General features: G+C 42.4%; 1 protein-coding gene across 1 annotated transcript; it reads right to left on the minus strand.

The window, feature by feature from the left end:
- Positions 1 to 4,538: 4,538 nt before the first annotated feature.
- Positions 4,539 to 8,596, minus strand: LOC118688534 (D(1)-like dopamine receptor). Its single transcript, XM_036386190.2, has one exon. The coding sequence runs from the start codon at positions 8,458 to 8,460 to the stop codon at positions 7,159 to 7,161; it is 1,302 nt and encodes a 433-aa protein (XP_036242083.1). The 5' UTR covers positions 8,461 to 8,596; the 3' UTR covers positions 4,539 to 7,158.
- Positions 8,597 to 15,337: the final 6,741 nt, after the last annotated feature.

Consider the following 15,337-nt stretch of genomic DNA (forward strand, 5'->3'; position numbering starts at 1 on the left):
CTTTGCATTTGCCTTGTCACTACACAGGCCACTGAGTTTCCACATCCCACATGGTCAGGTTTGTGTCTTTTCTTCTGTTAGGCAGTTTAAGTTGCTTTCTCCTTTCTGCATCCTGGTCTCTCTGGGCCTAAAAGGCTCTATTAGAAATGGAAAATAGTTTTTCTCTACCCTGACTGATTAGAAGAACATAATGATGAGACCTTTAGAATTACTGGATCAGGCAGTAACAGAATCACAGCAAATACCAGAGTGTCCTGCAGGGAGGGAGCTGCTTGCAGTGCTTGGAAGATGCAGGCAGCAGGCACAATAGAGCAGTGGGATTGCAGACTGAGGTTTAGGGAAAATCTGGTTTGTGGTACAAGATTGCATGATTGATGTTAGGTGCTCAGCTAAGGGCTGCCAAAATCTCAGTGACTCCTTCTGCCCAAGACATCCAGTTGTCCCCAGTGAACCCCTTGGGGGTGCTGAAGTTCCTGTATTTTCCATGGCCACCTGTGTCACCAGACTGATGTTATAGAGCCTTTGTTCCTGGAGCAATATGCCATGCAGGGCTCTTCTCCTTTCTTACCACACGTGATACCTTTGCCAAGAGTGATGGGTCTTCTGCCTCTAAAATCCTACTGTGTAAGTCAGCATATAAGGCTAAAAACTGCCTTTTTCATTGGAAACACTCCTGTAGCTGAGGCTCAGAGACAGCATTGAGTATTTCCTGAAAGGAAATTATGATTTTTCTAAGTAATGCAGAAACATTACTGTCAATAATCAGTGGCATTAAATTATGTGAAAAATTTACCCTGTACTACTATTATACATCCAAGAGCTTTAGGTTTTTTGGTTTTTTTTTTTTTTTACTGGATATAGATTTCCTTCATCTTATGTCGGTGTGTTTCCCAGGAATGACTCTCGTGACTGGACTGCAGAGGAGCAGGAATGTTGTAGCAACACTTAAAGACAGAATATATATCTGGAAGCATATGACTTGAGACATTGTTTGAGCTCAGCTTGTGCCACCCCAAAATTACATGTTTCAGCTTTATAAAGTAAGGCATACTGAACAACAGTTGAAGCTCAACAAAGCATTTACAATTCAAATTTTGTGCCTGTCTAGCTTGCCTGTCACTGAAAGTTAGGGTTAAATTCACAAAGGGGGTTATTCAGAAGCAAAAAAAACCGCTGCTTCTATTTAAAAAAAATTAAAATGTAGTGCACATTCAGATAAGCAACTGCTGTGCATTATCTGGAACCAAAAGTGATGGTAATAGTGAGTGCAGTGACCTGTGCTGCAAATAAAATCAGTTTGCATTGTCAGATATCAGCTCAGCACAAAAGACATTATGTTTTATCTCTATTCCCCTGTCCCTGGACTCACCCCATCTGTGCCGAGGTGATGCCTCTAAGGATCATCATAGTAACTTTTGAACACACTTCAAGGAAATGGCTTCCACTACAAACATCTTTCAGAGTACTTTGTACTTCTGCAGTGCATAGCTGTCAGCAGTACAGTGGAAATCCAACCCCTTCTGAAAGAAGCCTGCAGTGAACTGCTGCGTCCCCAAAGCCCTATTGTTCCCAGTAACAGCTGCTCTGTGTGTCACCTGTGATGGTAACACGGGTTTGGGGTTTTCAAACCCTTGAAGAGCTTAAAAACTGTAGGCTGGTAGCACACCAAGGAAGTATCAGTCTGGTGAAACTGTAATTCATAGCTTGGGTACATTGGTACTACAGGATAAACATTCTTCAAATGAAAATTAGGGTTATTAATCACCATTATCTGTTAATTTATTGTCACAATGTGGTTTGGCAGTACTAATATTCTGCTATAATCCAAGGCATAAGAAGCAATGCCTAATTTCCAGTTTCATCTCTTGAAACTCAGCTCTTTTATGTATTTCTCTCCTTCTGTTAGCAAATGTGCACCAAGAACATTTGTCATGATGTCATCTCTGATGATTATGTTATTGACTTAGGCACTAGTAAATATTCTATACTCTGTTTTATTTTATGCATTCATTTATTTAAAATCTCTAACTGGTTCAGCTTTGTTACCAACAGCAAAAAGTTACAACTACTTTGTTTGCTCATTGGATCTTGTTACTCCCTTTTTCTTACTATCCTGCATGCCTGGGGTTTTTCCCCATCAGCTAGTCAGTCTAGCCAGGTTTTCCTCTCAGCCTGAAGAAGGTATCTTCACTTGATTCAGGAAATTGCTCCAGACACATTTGACTCTTTGGCCGAGATTTCCCCTGACTGTAATAGAAGCTCAGACAACTTGCTCACGTTTCATGCAGAAGTCATCAGCAGATGTGAGCCCATGAAACAGTGTATACAGACTCCATTCAGCCAGTTCAGATTTAAATATGAAAAGAGTAAAATAGAGTGATGTGTTCTCACTGGGGGTGGGAGCGAAGATTAATTTAATTAGTTAAAAATCTATTAAAATGTTGAACTGCAGGAAGCGCTATGAAATTTTTCTTTAAAGAAAAAAGGGAACCCAGCAACAGTTTCTGCAAATTTTACTAATGTCTTCTTAGTACCTAAAGTAAACTAAAACTGTCTCAAAATGAAATTCTGCTCTTGTGGATGAAGATAAACCTACATTTTCTCTAGCATCTTCATTAATTTTGTACTATGCACATATGAAAAATCTTGGGTTCATTTACTGCTGTCAGTAGTTCCACCGATTGGCAGCTTTTCTATTGTGTAGCTACCTAACGTAAGAAAAATGTGGAATTCATTCATAAGCCCTGGGTTTTCGAAAATATCTTCAATGATTAGACACAAGTAGGGACTGGGGAGGAATAACAAGACCAGATCAAGACTACAGTAAGTTTTTTTAAGCCAAATATGCTAGGGAAAAAAAGTCAGGCCTTTAACATCTTGGTACCGTTCTTTGGTGTAAATGAAAATTGGTTCTTAAGAGAACTAGAAATCTGAGGAATAGCCCATGCCCAGAGGGTGCATCCTACTTTGCTTTACAGTGGGAAGGTCAAGAGGTTTCAGGAAAGTGAGTCAAACTATTTCAATGAGATAAAGTTATGTGGTGGGAGTCTATAACCATGGTGATGAAACCACTCAGGTACATCAGAGCCCAGGGGCACTGGACTGATGGTGGTTAATATCCACAAAGCCGCTTCAACCTCCCAAATTAAGGGGAAAATACAGTTTATGAAGACTAAAGACTTTTTCACAAAATAGTTTTACTGATATTCAAGTGATGGAAATGTGCTCAATATGGTGTGCGTAGGTGCCTCGTCTGAAATCCAACACAAGAGGCATGATTTTGGCAAAAGCAAAGCAGCAACAGATGCTCCTGACAACTGAGTTGTGTAACAGGTTTCTCTTTCTGCAACCTAGGTCAGCTGTTCCTCACAGAAAGTTTAACTGAAATGTTAAGGCATCTGATACTAATCAGAGGGATAATAAAAAACCAGAGGTGTGATACATACAATGGAGGTATGATCTTGTTTTCCTTACATTGATATTTCCACTGGATTTGTCATTTGCTAAAGTTGCACATAACCATAAACTCTGCTACTTGAGCTTTTGTATGACCACAGGAATTCTGTATTTATCTCAAGTATATAATAAAGGAACAAGACCTGCAGGTGGTTGAGAACTTTGTAGAGTGACAGAAGGAAAGACAGTGGGAATTATTTGAACAGGAGAGGCATTTGGTGTGCAGTGTAAACCCCACCCCTTGTACTTTGCTGCACTGAACTGTGTTTTGTTTCAGACATTTAGGCACTGGCTAATAATGGTGTTTTGATGAGGTATCTGTGAACTTGCACTGCTTTGACACCAGGGCTATTTAGAAGCTATTTTTAGGTCACTGTGATGTTAATGGTATTGTACCTGTGGTACTGTTAGGCAGGGAAATGAACTGCTTTTGGTCAGTGAAATACCTCACACACACTGTGCTGAATCCATGAGTAGATATGTGGATTTGGTGATCTGAGTTATAGAGAGTGTGTTTGAGGAATAGCCATAGAACTCCCTAAAAAAAATACCTTTACTTTTATTTACTAAAAAAATACCTTTCTTTTGCCCTGCCAAACCAAGAAATTTGGTATATAGATAACAAAGCCCTGCCAAGTTTTTGCTTTGAAGATACTTCTTTTGAGTGGCTGCAATAGTGTAAATAGGAAATAATTTTGCCTCTTAATTTCTGCTGAAGTAAACCTTGGTTTATTGTAATAATTTTAATATTTCTTATCACACTTGAACCTAACAATATTAATATTAATTGGATCTTGTGTAATCTAAAACAGGAGCTTGCCCTGTCATGAGAAAAATGTCAGTCAGAAATCACAGTTAATCATTGCAAAAAATTATTAGGAAAAATGAGTCTTGCTTATTTGCTATTCACAGAAGTGGGTGATCTGTAGAATGCTTCCCAGTCAAGGAAAATAAAACTACATAGAGTGTGAATATTTATATGTTATTAAATCAGCAACAGCAGATGTAGTCTGAATAGCTATGTGGCGTAGTTTCATATAAAGTACCTTCAGTAATATGCTACTGAAAATGAGAATGAAGAGTTTATAATATGCAATTTCTGAAATTTATTGCAGTCTTGATCATTACACTGCACTTATTGCAGCAGACCTTACTACTGTAAACTACTGTAATGTGTATCATCTGCACATCAGTAATAACCATTAGCAATTAGCTACAAACAATTATTTCCAACATCACTTACAAAAAACAATTCCAAGTTGTCACTTTAAAAAGATGCAGTAAAGACCAGGAGTTTTTCTTCAGGAAAATGTACACTTATTTTCAGGTACAATCTGACCTATTAATGAAGCATGTTTAAACTATGACCACAAGCACAGACACAAATATGTTTTTCCATTCTTAAAACAAACATAGTTTCATAGATTGAAGCTACCATGCATTTTTCATTGTTCTTAAAACATTATTCAAATATATCCATTGCTTAATTTCTGCTACCCACTCTGTCCTTCACCATTTTCATCATCACTCTAAATAGTAAATCCAGCCTAATTCCTGGATGAGACAGCTCCCATAGCAGGACAAACCTTGGGAGAAGGTAAATCTTTCTCTTCCATTCATTAACTTCTTTTATCACTAATAATGAGACTGTACACATACTAAAAAAAAATTATCTCCTGTGCATAATAATTTCATGTGTGGCCTCGACTGCCAGAGGAGTGCCTGCCCATGGGCTGGAAGGTGTGAGGGCAGGGACAGTTCCCTCTCTGAGGGATTGAGCCAGCTGAAGCTCGTGCAACAGAAACAGAAGGGTGGCAGGCAGCTGGGAAGTCACACTTCAGGGTAGTACCTTGTCAGGTTTATCAGTATCTCCCCAGGATGGGTTTAGTGTGGAGAGCATGGAATGAGATGTCTCTTAGAGCTTGAAGATATAAATGTGTTTGTTTGTTTGCTTGTTTGTTTGTTTTAAGGAGTTAGACTCTGACATTCTTATGCATTTCTGGTTTGTGTAAGAAGAAAGAAATTGAGGAAAATTGAGGAATTTATTGAGGAAACTATAAATAGAATCTTTAACATCTGAATCCGTGTACAGTTCCTATATGATCACCTAGAAACTAATCAATGGGAATCAAAACAAAAAAACACCTTGTATCTTTTTTAAGGCAACACCAGGTTTATTTCAGGGTTGCTCTCCAGAGGAGGCACTAGGCATGCTGAATGATAGTTAAATGCTCAGAAATATGGATAATCACTAAAAGAAAGGAAGTATACCAATGACATCTCAAAGTTCTTATCTGTACCTTTTTTGCCTACAATAAAACATCTAAGGATAGTTGCATGCAAAAAAACCCACAGCCAAACACATCTGAAGCTCAATGCTTCTTAAGGAGACACATTGTCATAGTGAAGCAGGACTAGAGATTATCTCAAGAGACCACTACTCTGTGCCTCTGCCCCAAGACAGGATCAACATTGTCACTGTCATATCTGACAGAAGCTTACAGTCATTTTACTGAGAGAGAAGTCACAATTTACCTAGGCAATCTACTCCGGTGCTTAATTATCCTTATTCTTAGAAAGTTTTTACAAATTCTTGCCTTGGTCTTCCTTACAGCCCATTACCTCTTGTCCTGCCTCTGTAGCCCAAGAACAGATGGCAGTCACACCCAAGTATTCCCCAAGGACACATTCCTGAAAAGAGCAGGGTAGCATGAGCATATTTTCCCATAGGAACTAATGATGGGGAAAATGCATACAGGGATTTAAGAACTACACCTGGTTTAAAATCACAGGGAGCAGGACCACTGGGAGGACAGTCTCTTTTCTGCTGCTGTCCTTTCAGCACAGATCACTGTTCTGAAAAGTATAATTTGTACCATCTGTGAGACAATGCCCAAGAAAGCTCTTGCATTGTAAGCATTCTTTATGTCTCTTTCTGGACAGTTGCATCTTCATCATCTTCCTGAAAATCAAAGGCAATCCATCATAGGCGAGGGACAGAAAAAATGGGACAAGGATGGTGGTGAGTGGAGCACTCTATTAAATGGTCAGCAGCAGAACCTTTAAGTAGTGGACAGAGAAACAGAGGGCAATGAGATGCCACTGTATTGCCTTAATGTCTGCTGAACCCTTCTACACAGATAGAAACAATCATAGTTTTCCCAGTATTCTCTTGCCTGCAAGCCATCCAACACCCATTTGCTCTGCCTTGTGTTGATCTTCATATTTGCAAGTAGTGAAATGGGTTGACAGAGATGACCTGGCCACTCTTTATTTTGTGGATCATACTGTATTTCTACTTTCTGAAGGGATTGGCTGCCTGAACTGTGAGCTTTTTTTACTTTGATCTAATTATCTACTATTCTTAATATATACCTCAAATTTGACTGTAGAATGGGGGTGAACAAATGCATGGGAGATGTCTAATGACTGTGAGAGTAAGGGGTGAAGGTGGCCATGGGAAGAGGTAAATATGTGGCTGCTATGTGCTTTTGGAATGGACTCCATATGCTTCCTGTGTGGTAAGAGCAGTGTGTTTTCCCATCCCTCTGGCATGGGACATTTGTTGCTGGGGAGCTTACATGGAGACAGGGAGAACTCTCCTTGTGTGGTGGCTGTGTGTGAGAGAGGTGATTGATCACTCATCCCTCTGAGACAAGAGGGTCCCTCACACTGACCAAGTTCTGTACAGGGGGCAGCAGTTTACAGGGATGGCTTTGCCTTGCAATCCAATTGCAGAATAGCTGGCACTTGACAACTGCTGGGGCTGCTGCCAAGGGGAGTCTGAGAAGTCACAACCCTCTTCTCCATAGACATCTCCTCACTGCTGTGCTCTCCCTGGAGGTTTATGGCATGGGGCACGGGCTGCACCCATGCAGTGGTGACAGCAGGAGGCACTGACGATGGGACAGCTCCTTCCTTCTGGCAGGTGGTGTCACGGTGATAGGAAACCAGCTCATTGCTGAAGTTGACCCTCTCCACAGGGGATTCAGGTGTGCCACAGCAGCAGCACCGGCAGCCCAAGAGATTGCTGAAAGCCCTCCTGAAGTCTGCATTGAAAGCATAGATGACTGGATTCACTGAAGAGTTGGCCCAACCAAACCACACAAAGACGTTGAAGGTGGTTTGGCCGATACAGAGTGACTGCCCTTCAGGGTCCTCCTGGAGGCTGGGCTGGCAGAAAGGCAGCAGGCAGTTCAGCAGGAAGAAGGGCAGCCAGCAGCAAACAAAGACCCCCATTATGATAGAAAGGGTCTGCAGCACCCTGGTCTCCTTGTGCAAGGAACGCCGCAAAGAGGATGTGGGCTCCTTGCCAGGAGCTGGCCACTGCCCCCCTGCTCTCTCAAGGGTGGAGATGCGGCGGATCTGGGCCTGGGCAATTCTGTAGATCCTGGTATAGGTGATGATCATTATGGCCACGGGGATGTAGAAGCTGATAAGGGAGGAGGTGATGGCATAAGTGCGGTTCAACCTGACATCACAGCGGGGTGTCCCAGGTAGCCAGGAGCCTGGATCTCTACTGTCCTCGGCTTTGTGCCAGTGCAGCTGCACGGGGATGAAGGAGATGAGGATGGAGAGAGCCCAGGCCATGGCTATCATGGCACAAGCGAGGCGCTGCGTCATCCTGCGCTCATAGCGAAAGGGGCTGGCGATGGCCCAGTACCGGTCCAGGCTGATGATGCAGAGGTGGAGGATGGAGGCAGTGGAGCACATGATGTCAAAGGCCACCCAAGTGTCACAAAAGCGACTGCCAAAGAGCCAGGAGCCTCCAGCCACCTCAGTGACCGCCTTCCAGGGCATCACCAAAAGGGCCACGCAGAGGTCCGAGATGGCCAGTGACAGCACGAACCAGTTGGTGACCTTGTTGCGGAGGTGGCGGAAGCGCAGGATGGCGAGGCACACGAGCGCATTGCCCAGCAGCGTGCTCAGCACCAGGGCGCCCAGCAGGCACCCGGTGAGTGCCCGCAGCACCCACGGGCCGCCCCCCGGCGCCGCGCTCCCCATCGGGGGCGCTGCCCCGGCCCCCCCGGCCGCTCCTGCCGGCGGGACAGCGCCCGAGGCGGCGGCGGGACCCCCCCCGGGCAGCGGCTGTGCGAGCGGCCGCCCGCGGGGGCATCTCTGCCCGCCGCCCTCGGTGTGCCCCGCGGCGGCCCGGGCTGTCCCGGGCTACTCACCCGCCGGCTGCCGGGGCCTCGCCTCCCGCCTCCCGGCTCGCCGCCGCCGCTCCCGGCGGCCCGAGGGAGGGGCTGTCCCGCCGCGGCCCCGCGGGGGCTCCGGGCGGCGGCGGCCCCTCGGCGGCGGAGCGGGGCCGGGCCGGGGCCGGGGCAGCCGCGCGTTCCGCCCGCAGCGCCGGGACCGAGCGGCGGCAGCAGCTCCGGGCCGAGCCGGTGCCCGAGGCCCCCGCGCTGCCGGACCGAGCGGGGGCCGCCTGGGAAGGGACGGAGCGCTCTTCCCAAGCGCGCGGGGGGAGCTTTCCCCACAGCATCGCCCTGGGAAGAGCCCTCCGCCAGTCCTCAGCCCGTACTTGTCCAAGTGTCCGGGGCGAGGCAGGACCCGGCGCTCTCCGAGCGTCTCCTTTTGGAGACCGCGATCACATCTCAGCTTGGTCAGAGAGCAGGGTGTCACTTCGTGTCGGTTTACATCCACTGGGAATGCGCTCAGATCTGGCTGTCAGAATCTGTTTTCACCAAAGTAGTATTGTGCTGTTTAGTTTTTGGTTTGGAATTTTATGCAATGAAACCAAAAGCACAGAAACCTAAGATCTCTAGTTTGAATCTACTGCATTTTGGCAATAAGTTGTTCACAGCATCCAAACCCTGCCTCTTTATTTTTCAGCCAAAGGTGTATTTAAACACTCTTCTATTTATTATTATAATAATATGCATGTTGTCACATAAATGTATATAATTGCCGCACATATTTACAGCCTACATTCAATAAAGTATCCTCATGCAAATAGGGTATAATCCTTCATTTTCGAAGAATTTGTATGGTTATCCTGTCATAAGAAAAAAGAGATTAGGACAAGAATAGAAAATATAAATTAATGCAATTAATTGACATGGGAAGCAGGTATTTATTTTTACATTAGGTATTTTTTTATTTCTTTGCCTCTTAATTTAAACTACTCCAGTCACTAGTTCCAATACAAATAATTTTCAAGCAGTATCTGATTTCCATTGTATTCTTATGATATTTCTGGTAATTAGTAGAGAGAGTGGAAATTTTTAAAATAAACCTTGAACAGCATAGCTGGCAGCTTACCCTGTAAAAAAAAATCAGCATATTTAAGCTCAACTAGTTGGATTGTACCATTTCATAACAGATCGTTAACACTTGGTCCTGTTTTTCTTTGTGCCTTGGACAGTCTTCATTTAGCAGCCCACTGTGTTGCTCCTCCTATGATACTGAAAATTGGAATACATTTCTTATTAATGCATTTATCCGTAAGACTAACTCATAATTCAAACAACTGCTGGAGAATCTTCTCTAATTAAATATATACTCTGTTAAAGCAGTAGGAGCTGTAAAAATAACACAGGCTGGCATATAAGAGCCAACTCCACTTTTGTCTTATTTGGAACCATCTGTAGTTCCACATACGTGGCTTTTGCCAACATCTGCAAACCAAGTAGGTCTCTGATGTTCATTCCAATAGTAAGGACTAAAGCTTAGTTTGTAAGATTTATCTACACACTTGCTAATTTGGCTTGATACATTTACTTTTATGTAGCAATCAATAAAATGACCCCAAAGGACAGAATGTATTTGTGAAGGATTGTAAGTGGGACAGTAGCTGGACCTAAGGCAATACAGCACTGAAAAGGAAAGAGCAATGCTTTTGCATATTCAGCAGACAGTAGTGCTGCAGGGCTCTGTAGCACAAGGTAGCCAGCATTCTCCATATTAAAATAACTCTGTGTATCTCCTGTTCCCAGGATCACATTATGCTCTGTGAATATCTCTGGCTCCTTTTTAGCATGCATTATAAAGGAGAGTGTGTATGCTGATGCTGTTTTGTGTGCATATCTGTGAGTGCCTCACCTCAAAATTTTGTGGCTTTTGAAGTAAAATCTGACTGACCAATCTCAAAAGATACATTTCTGATTGTTGTAATTAAAGTAGGCATCTAGGCTGAAGTCAGAACCCCTACTAATATCCTCACTGATAGGAAGGTTGTAGTGTGGACTCAAGCCTTACTGAATGCAATAGAATCTGCACAGAGAGAGACATTGTGAGTGCTCTTACCATGAAGAAAACATCAACAGTCACATTCATTTTCTTAGATACCAGAGGATCCAAGTGGAAAATGTAAATGCTTAAGAAACTGTACAGTGAGTCAGTGGCAAAGACAGAAATAGAAGCATTGCCCTGCTTTTATTCCGTATTGGGTTGGAAGGAGTGAAGTGTAAGCTTATGGGAGAGGAAGGAAAGAAAAACACAGGGGAAAACACAACACTGTGTGAAAATAAGTGTGTGAGGTGAGTTGCAAATGCTGTAAGCTTTGATTTTAACTATTTCTTGAATTTATCTTACTTGAGATAGAACAGGAAAGCTCTGGGCAAAATAACTGAAAAATACTGATGGAATGGGTAAATCAGCCTCTCGTGACTTCAGAAAATTTGTGAGCTTGTTCCATATATGTAAGACATATTACAATATGTATATAATGGCTTGACACTGTATGTATTTTAAATGCAATCACTGCATTTAAAATCTCTCTTCCTCCAAGAAGAGATTTATATAAGAAACCAAAATCAGTTTCCTTCTCCTTCCCCTTTCTTTCTTTCTTTCTCCTTTTCTCCCTTATCGAATTACCTTATTCTAGACTAAGTGCTCACATGTTTTATAGCACATATGATTAAAAGGAGCCCTGATTCAGAAATTGAGCCTTTAAAAGTTTACTATGACTGCATTTGGAGCTCATTCCTCAGTCTAGCTCACTGACATGCTGGCTGGACAACTGAGGCAGGTTAAAATTCAGTGCTCAAACAGGATTTGATAATTCAACCCAAGCCTCAAGGTGCCTCCTGGAAGGGCACTGCCTTTGCCATGACCTGTGCTGTGGTGCCACAGCTGGCTGGTGGGAATGGCAGGGTCTGCTCTGTGCCTGGGAGCTGTGTGCAGGGTTAGTGCCAATGTCACTGATGCTGTGTGTGCTCATACAGGCAGTGACTGGAGGCTGCAGCCACATTGATCCAGTGTCAGCATTTCTGCTTTGTCAAATGAATGTAATACCAAAGTGGTTAATTAAATAGTTAATTCAATTTTGAGATCTTGTCCAAATGGAGAAGGATTATTATAACAAACTTTGGGAAGTGGTGTCAATTTTTGGTATGTGGTCAGAATTTCAGACAGCCATAACACTGTGTTTTGTTTTGTGTTCATTTATTTCAGAGATTTAGTGAAACAGAGCCTGTGGGCAAGCTGGCAAGCTTTCTAGCACCTGGGAGATGTGATATTTGATAGGCTGAATTCCAGTGTTTCATAAGGAGCATTTCAGTCTCTCATCTTGTTACAAGGGTGCACACAGCCCGTGCCAGAACAGCTTGGACTGCACAGTCACACTGCATGAGTGTGGAGCACAATTGCTTCCTGAAGGCAAGATCCTGCCACTGCCCCAGTAAGGCTTGGTGCTTGGAAAGCCTGTGTTTGAGCCTTAGCGGTGGTTCAGTACAGAGAAAATAGGCAAGGCAGAAGTGATGCCAGGAGGCAGATAAAATCCCTTTGAAGGGTCACAGCCCTATATTCACTCTTCTTTCTCCGAAGATTTCACATCCCTAGAATCTATCCAACAGACATTTTAGAGCAATCTTTGGATTCCTTTCACTCATTTGACAGCACAGATTTTCTCTTACCTAAGTTAGGGTATGAGCCCATACTGGCAAGCCTAATTTACCCACTTACTGCAAGCTGGTGGCTGGACCACAGCATGTAAAATAACTGGGCATTGATGCTCAAGGATACTTACAGACTTGCAGGCACAACAGATAAGGTTCCACAGCCTACACTTACCACTTTGGAAGTTGATTCAGATTCAAGTTCTGTTCTTAATATGCAAATTAATCTGGGTTTCCCCAGGCTTCATGCTGATAAAGGCCACAGGAAATGCTCACAGTAAAGACAATGATAAAAATAACTACTTGGTAATTATCCCTGGTCAGAAACAAACCCATCCTGAAGGAGTCCCTTGGTTACAATCTTTGCCCCAGAAGTTCCAACACCTCACACACCTTGCCACCTAGTGCTCCCTGTTCCTTCTCCAGCAAGGGCCGAGCAAATTTGTCTTTGACTAAAAACCAGATAAACAAAAGCCCTTGTTTGCAGTATATGCATCTTTCCTGTGGTAGAACATGCCAAATATCAGGTGCACTGGCTATAGCTTGACTGCATGATAGGTGCTTTCTTGGAGACACCCCTGTTTAGACTGAGAACATGTCTCTTTCAGTTCTTCCTTGATGCTCCATCTATGGAAACAATTACACAGAGAAATGGAGGCAGTGTGTATGATTGGTTCTTAAGACTGAGTCAGGATGAAGTAAGTGTAATGTACATAATGCCCTTGGAACTGAAAAATGAGAAGTGTTCCACTGTCACACTGTTCAGCCACAGCCATCATCTAATAGCTCCATTAACAGCAGTTTTGGACTGGGACACTTCACTGATAAGAATTACATGAAAAAACTTTATGGAATAATTCAGCAACACAGGCCCTCAGTGCTGTCTGGAAAATAGCTCAGGCTATGTGTAGGATGCAACACTGCATAATTAGAAGGTGATATTTCTGTGTAGTAAATATACGCCTTTTTTTTTTCTCATTTCCCTCATTCCTGTCCATCCATGATGCCAAATGTGGCATATTGGTTTGTACAAATAGACAAACATTTCTCAGCAAATATAATTAACAAATGTCCTTAATAAATTATACACTTTAAAAGTTTCTCCCCTTTTGCACTGCCTGTGATTAGCCCTACTCCTACTGGCTGTGCCTGGCTGCAGCATTTCCTGAGGGATTGTCTGCCAGTTAAGTGCAGCTTAAACACACTTCAGTAAATTGAACCTTACCCTTTCCAACTTTCCAACCACTCCCTCTTATTCTGTTTGCCCAAGATAAGGGAGACTTGTTCTTTTAAGGATAAACTCCTTTCTGCTATTATTTCGGACCTGGTTCAACATTCACAAGCAGTGCTTTGTAAACTGAGGTAGGCAGCTCTTGCTTCCAGGTATTTATTCCTGTATCTGTATCTTCCAGCTTCATCTGCTGTGAAACCAACAAAATTGCTAGGACAGTAATGTCAAAAAAGCATGGCAAAAAAAAATTAGGTAATTTTTCATCCATAAGACCAATTCATACCAATATTGTCACTGAAAACTGTTCACTCATTTGCTCTTGTACATTCTGTAATAATTTCTTCAACTTTCTATGAAAGGTTTGAAAACTTCTATGCTGGTCATATCTCAAGAAAATAATTTATAATAAAATCCAATTAAAAGTTTTCATCTGCAAATAGTCCCAAGCCCTTTCAACTTCCCTTGAATTCAGGAGGAAAGACTCTTTCAAGTTTCATCTTAGTGGACTTTTTTTCTTAGACCACTTCTCTTCCCACTAAATTTATCAAACAGAATTCAAAAGCACCCAGGTCCCGATGCTCAGTCTTGGCAACATTTTAGAGTCATGCTGTATATTCATACATAGCATCTGTAGGTTCAGGGAAAATTAAAATTAGATAAACTAGATTATTCCTAAATATTTAATGTGAACTTACCTTATGAAGAGGATGTGTTTGGAGAATGAAAAGACAGACTCTCTCATAGCTCCCAATGTGTATTACAACATTATTTAAAATTTTATTACAGAATAAAAATCAAATATGACTTGGCAAAAAAAAAATTAAAAGAATAATTTCCACGTATTACTTTTCTTCCTGCTTTTGCTTTATCAGCCATAGAAGTGATTTTATCTGTATTAATGACACAGTAAGCAAACAGCACAAGACCGAGACAGGAATTTGTTGTAATCACCATAGGGGAGAACTAACAAATGTTTATCAACAATATATTGATGTTAGAAAGTAAACACTCTCATTGCACGTGACCATATATGTTGGTAAGAAAAGTGCAAAGTAAAATCTCTGCAGTTCAATGAACTCTCACAAAAAATGGGTACTGCTGTAGGCTACCATGCTGCTATCCTGCCTAAAAAACAGGAAGTTTTTAAAACCTTCAAAACCAGTTGAGACTGAATATGTGACTGAATATATGTGATTCAAAATTAGTGGATGAAATATGTGAGAGAATAATTGTTCTTGGTCCTCTAAGCCCCTTCTAGAAACCCAAAAGACGTAGGTTGAAAACAACTGGCCAAAATGTTCTCAGGGACAGGACAAATGGGCTCAGATCATCTCCTCATTCAGTGACCCCCTTTTCACTTCATCCCAAAAAGATGCCTCCCCTAACCACACAGAGCTACTGCCTGAGCAAGTGACAATCTCAGGCTGAGGAACATGAGGTCCTGTGTTGCCTGTTGACACTTATTTGTTCCTTTTCTTCTGCTTCATCTGTGTCTGTTCTCTGCCCATTTTTGTGCATCTCAAGGGGTGAATTTGTACAAAAAGGAAGAGAAAACTTGAAGTCTGTGAACACATCATGAGGTTTCTGGCAGACATGGACAGAGACTGTGGATCAGGTCTAATTGGTTAACTGGATAGAAAGGGAAAAGCAAAAGAGTTTTGGATCATAACAGAAGTGGATTTTAAATTTCTTTCATTAATATCTTCTACACTGTTAAGAATCTGTGTTATAACAAATCTGCTTTGGATGTGGTAATAAATATTTCTTTTTGTTTCTATTTTAACCTGGTTTCAGATAAGGGCGATTTCTA

Source organism: Molothrus ater, chromosome 8 (genome assembly GCF_012460135.2).
Source record: "Molothrus ater isolate BHLD 08-10-18 breed brown headed cowbird chromosome 8, BPBGC_Mater_1.1, whole genome shotgun sequence".
In the NCBI taxonomy this organism is placed as follows: Eukaryota; Metazoa; Chordata; class Aves; order Passeriformes; family Icteridae; genus Molothrus; species Molothrus ater.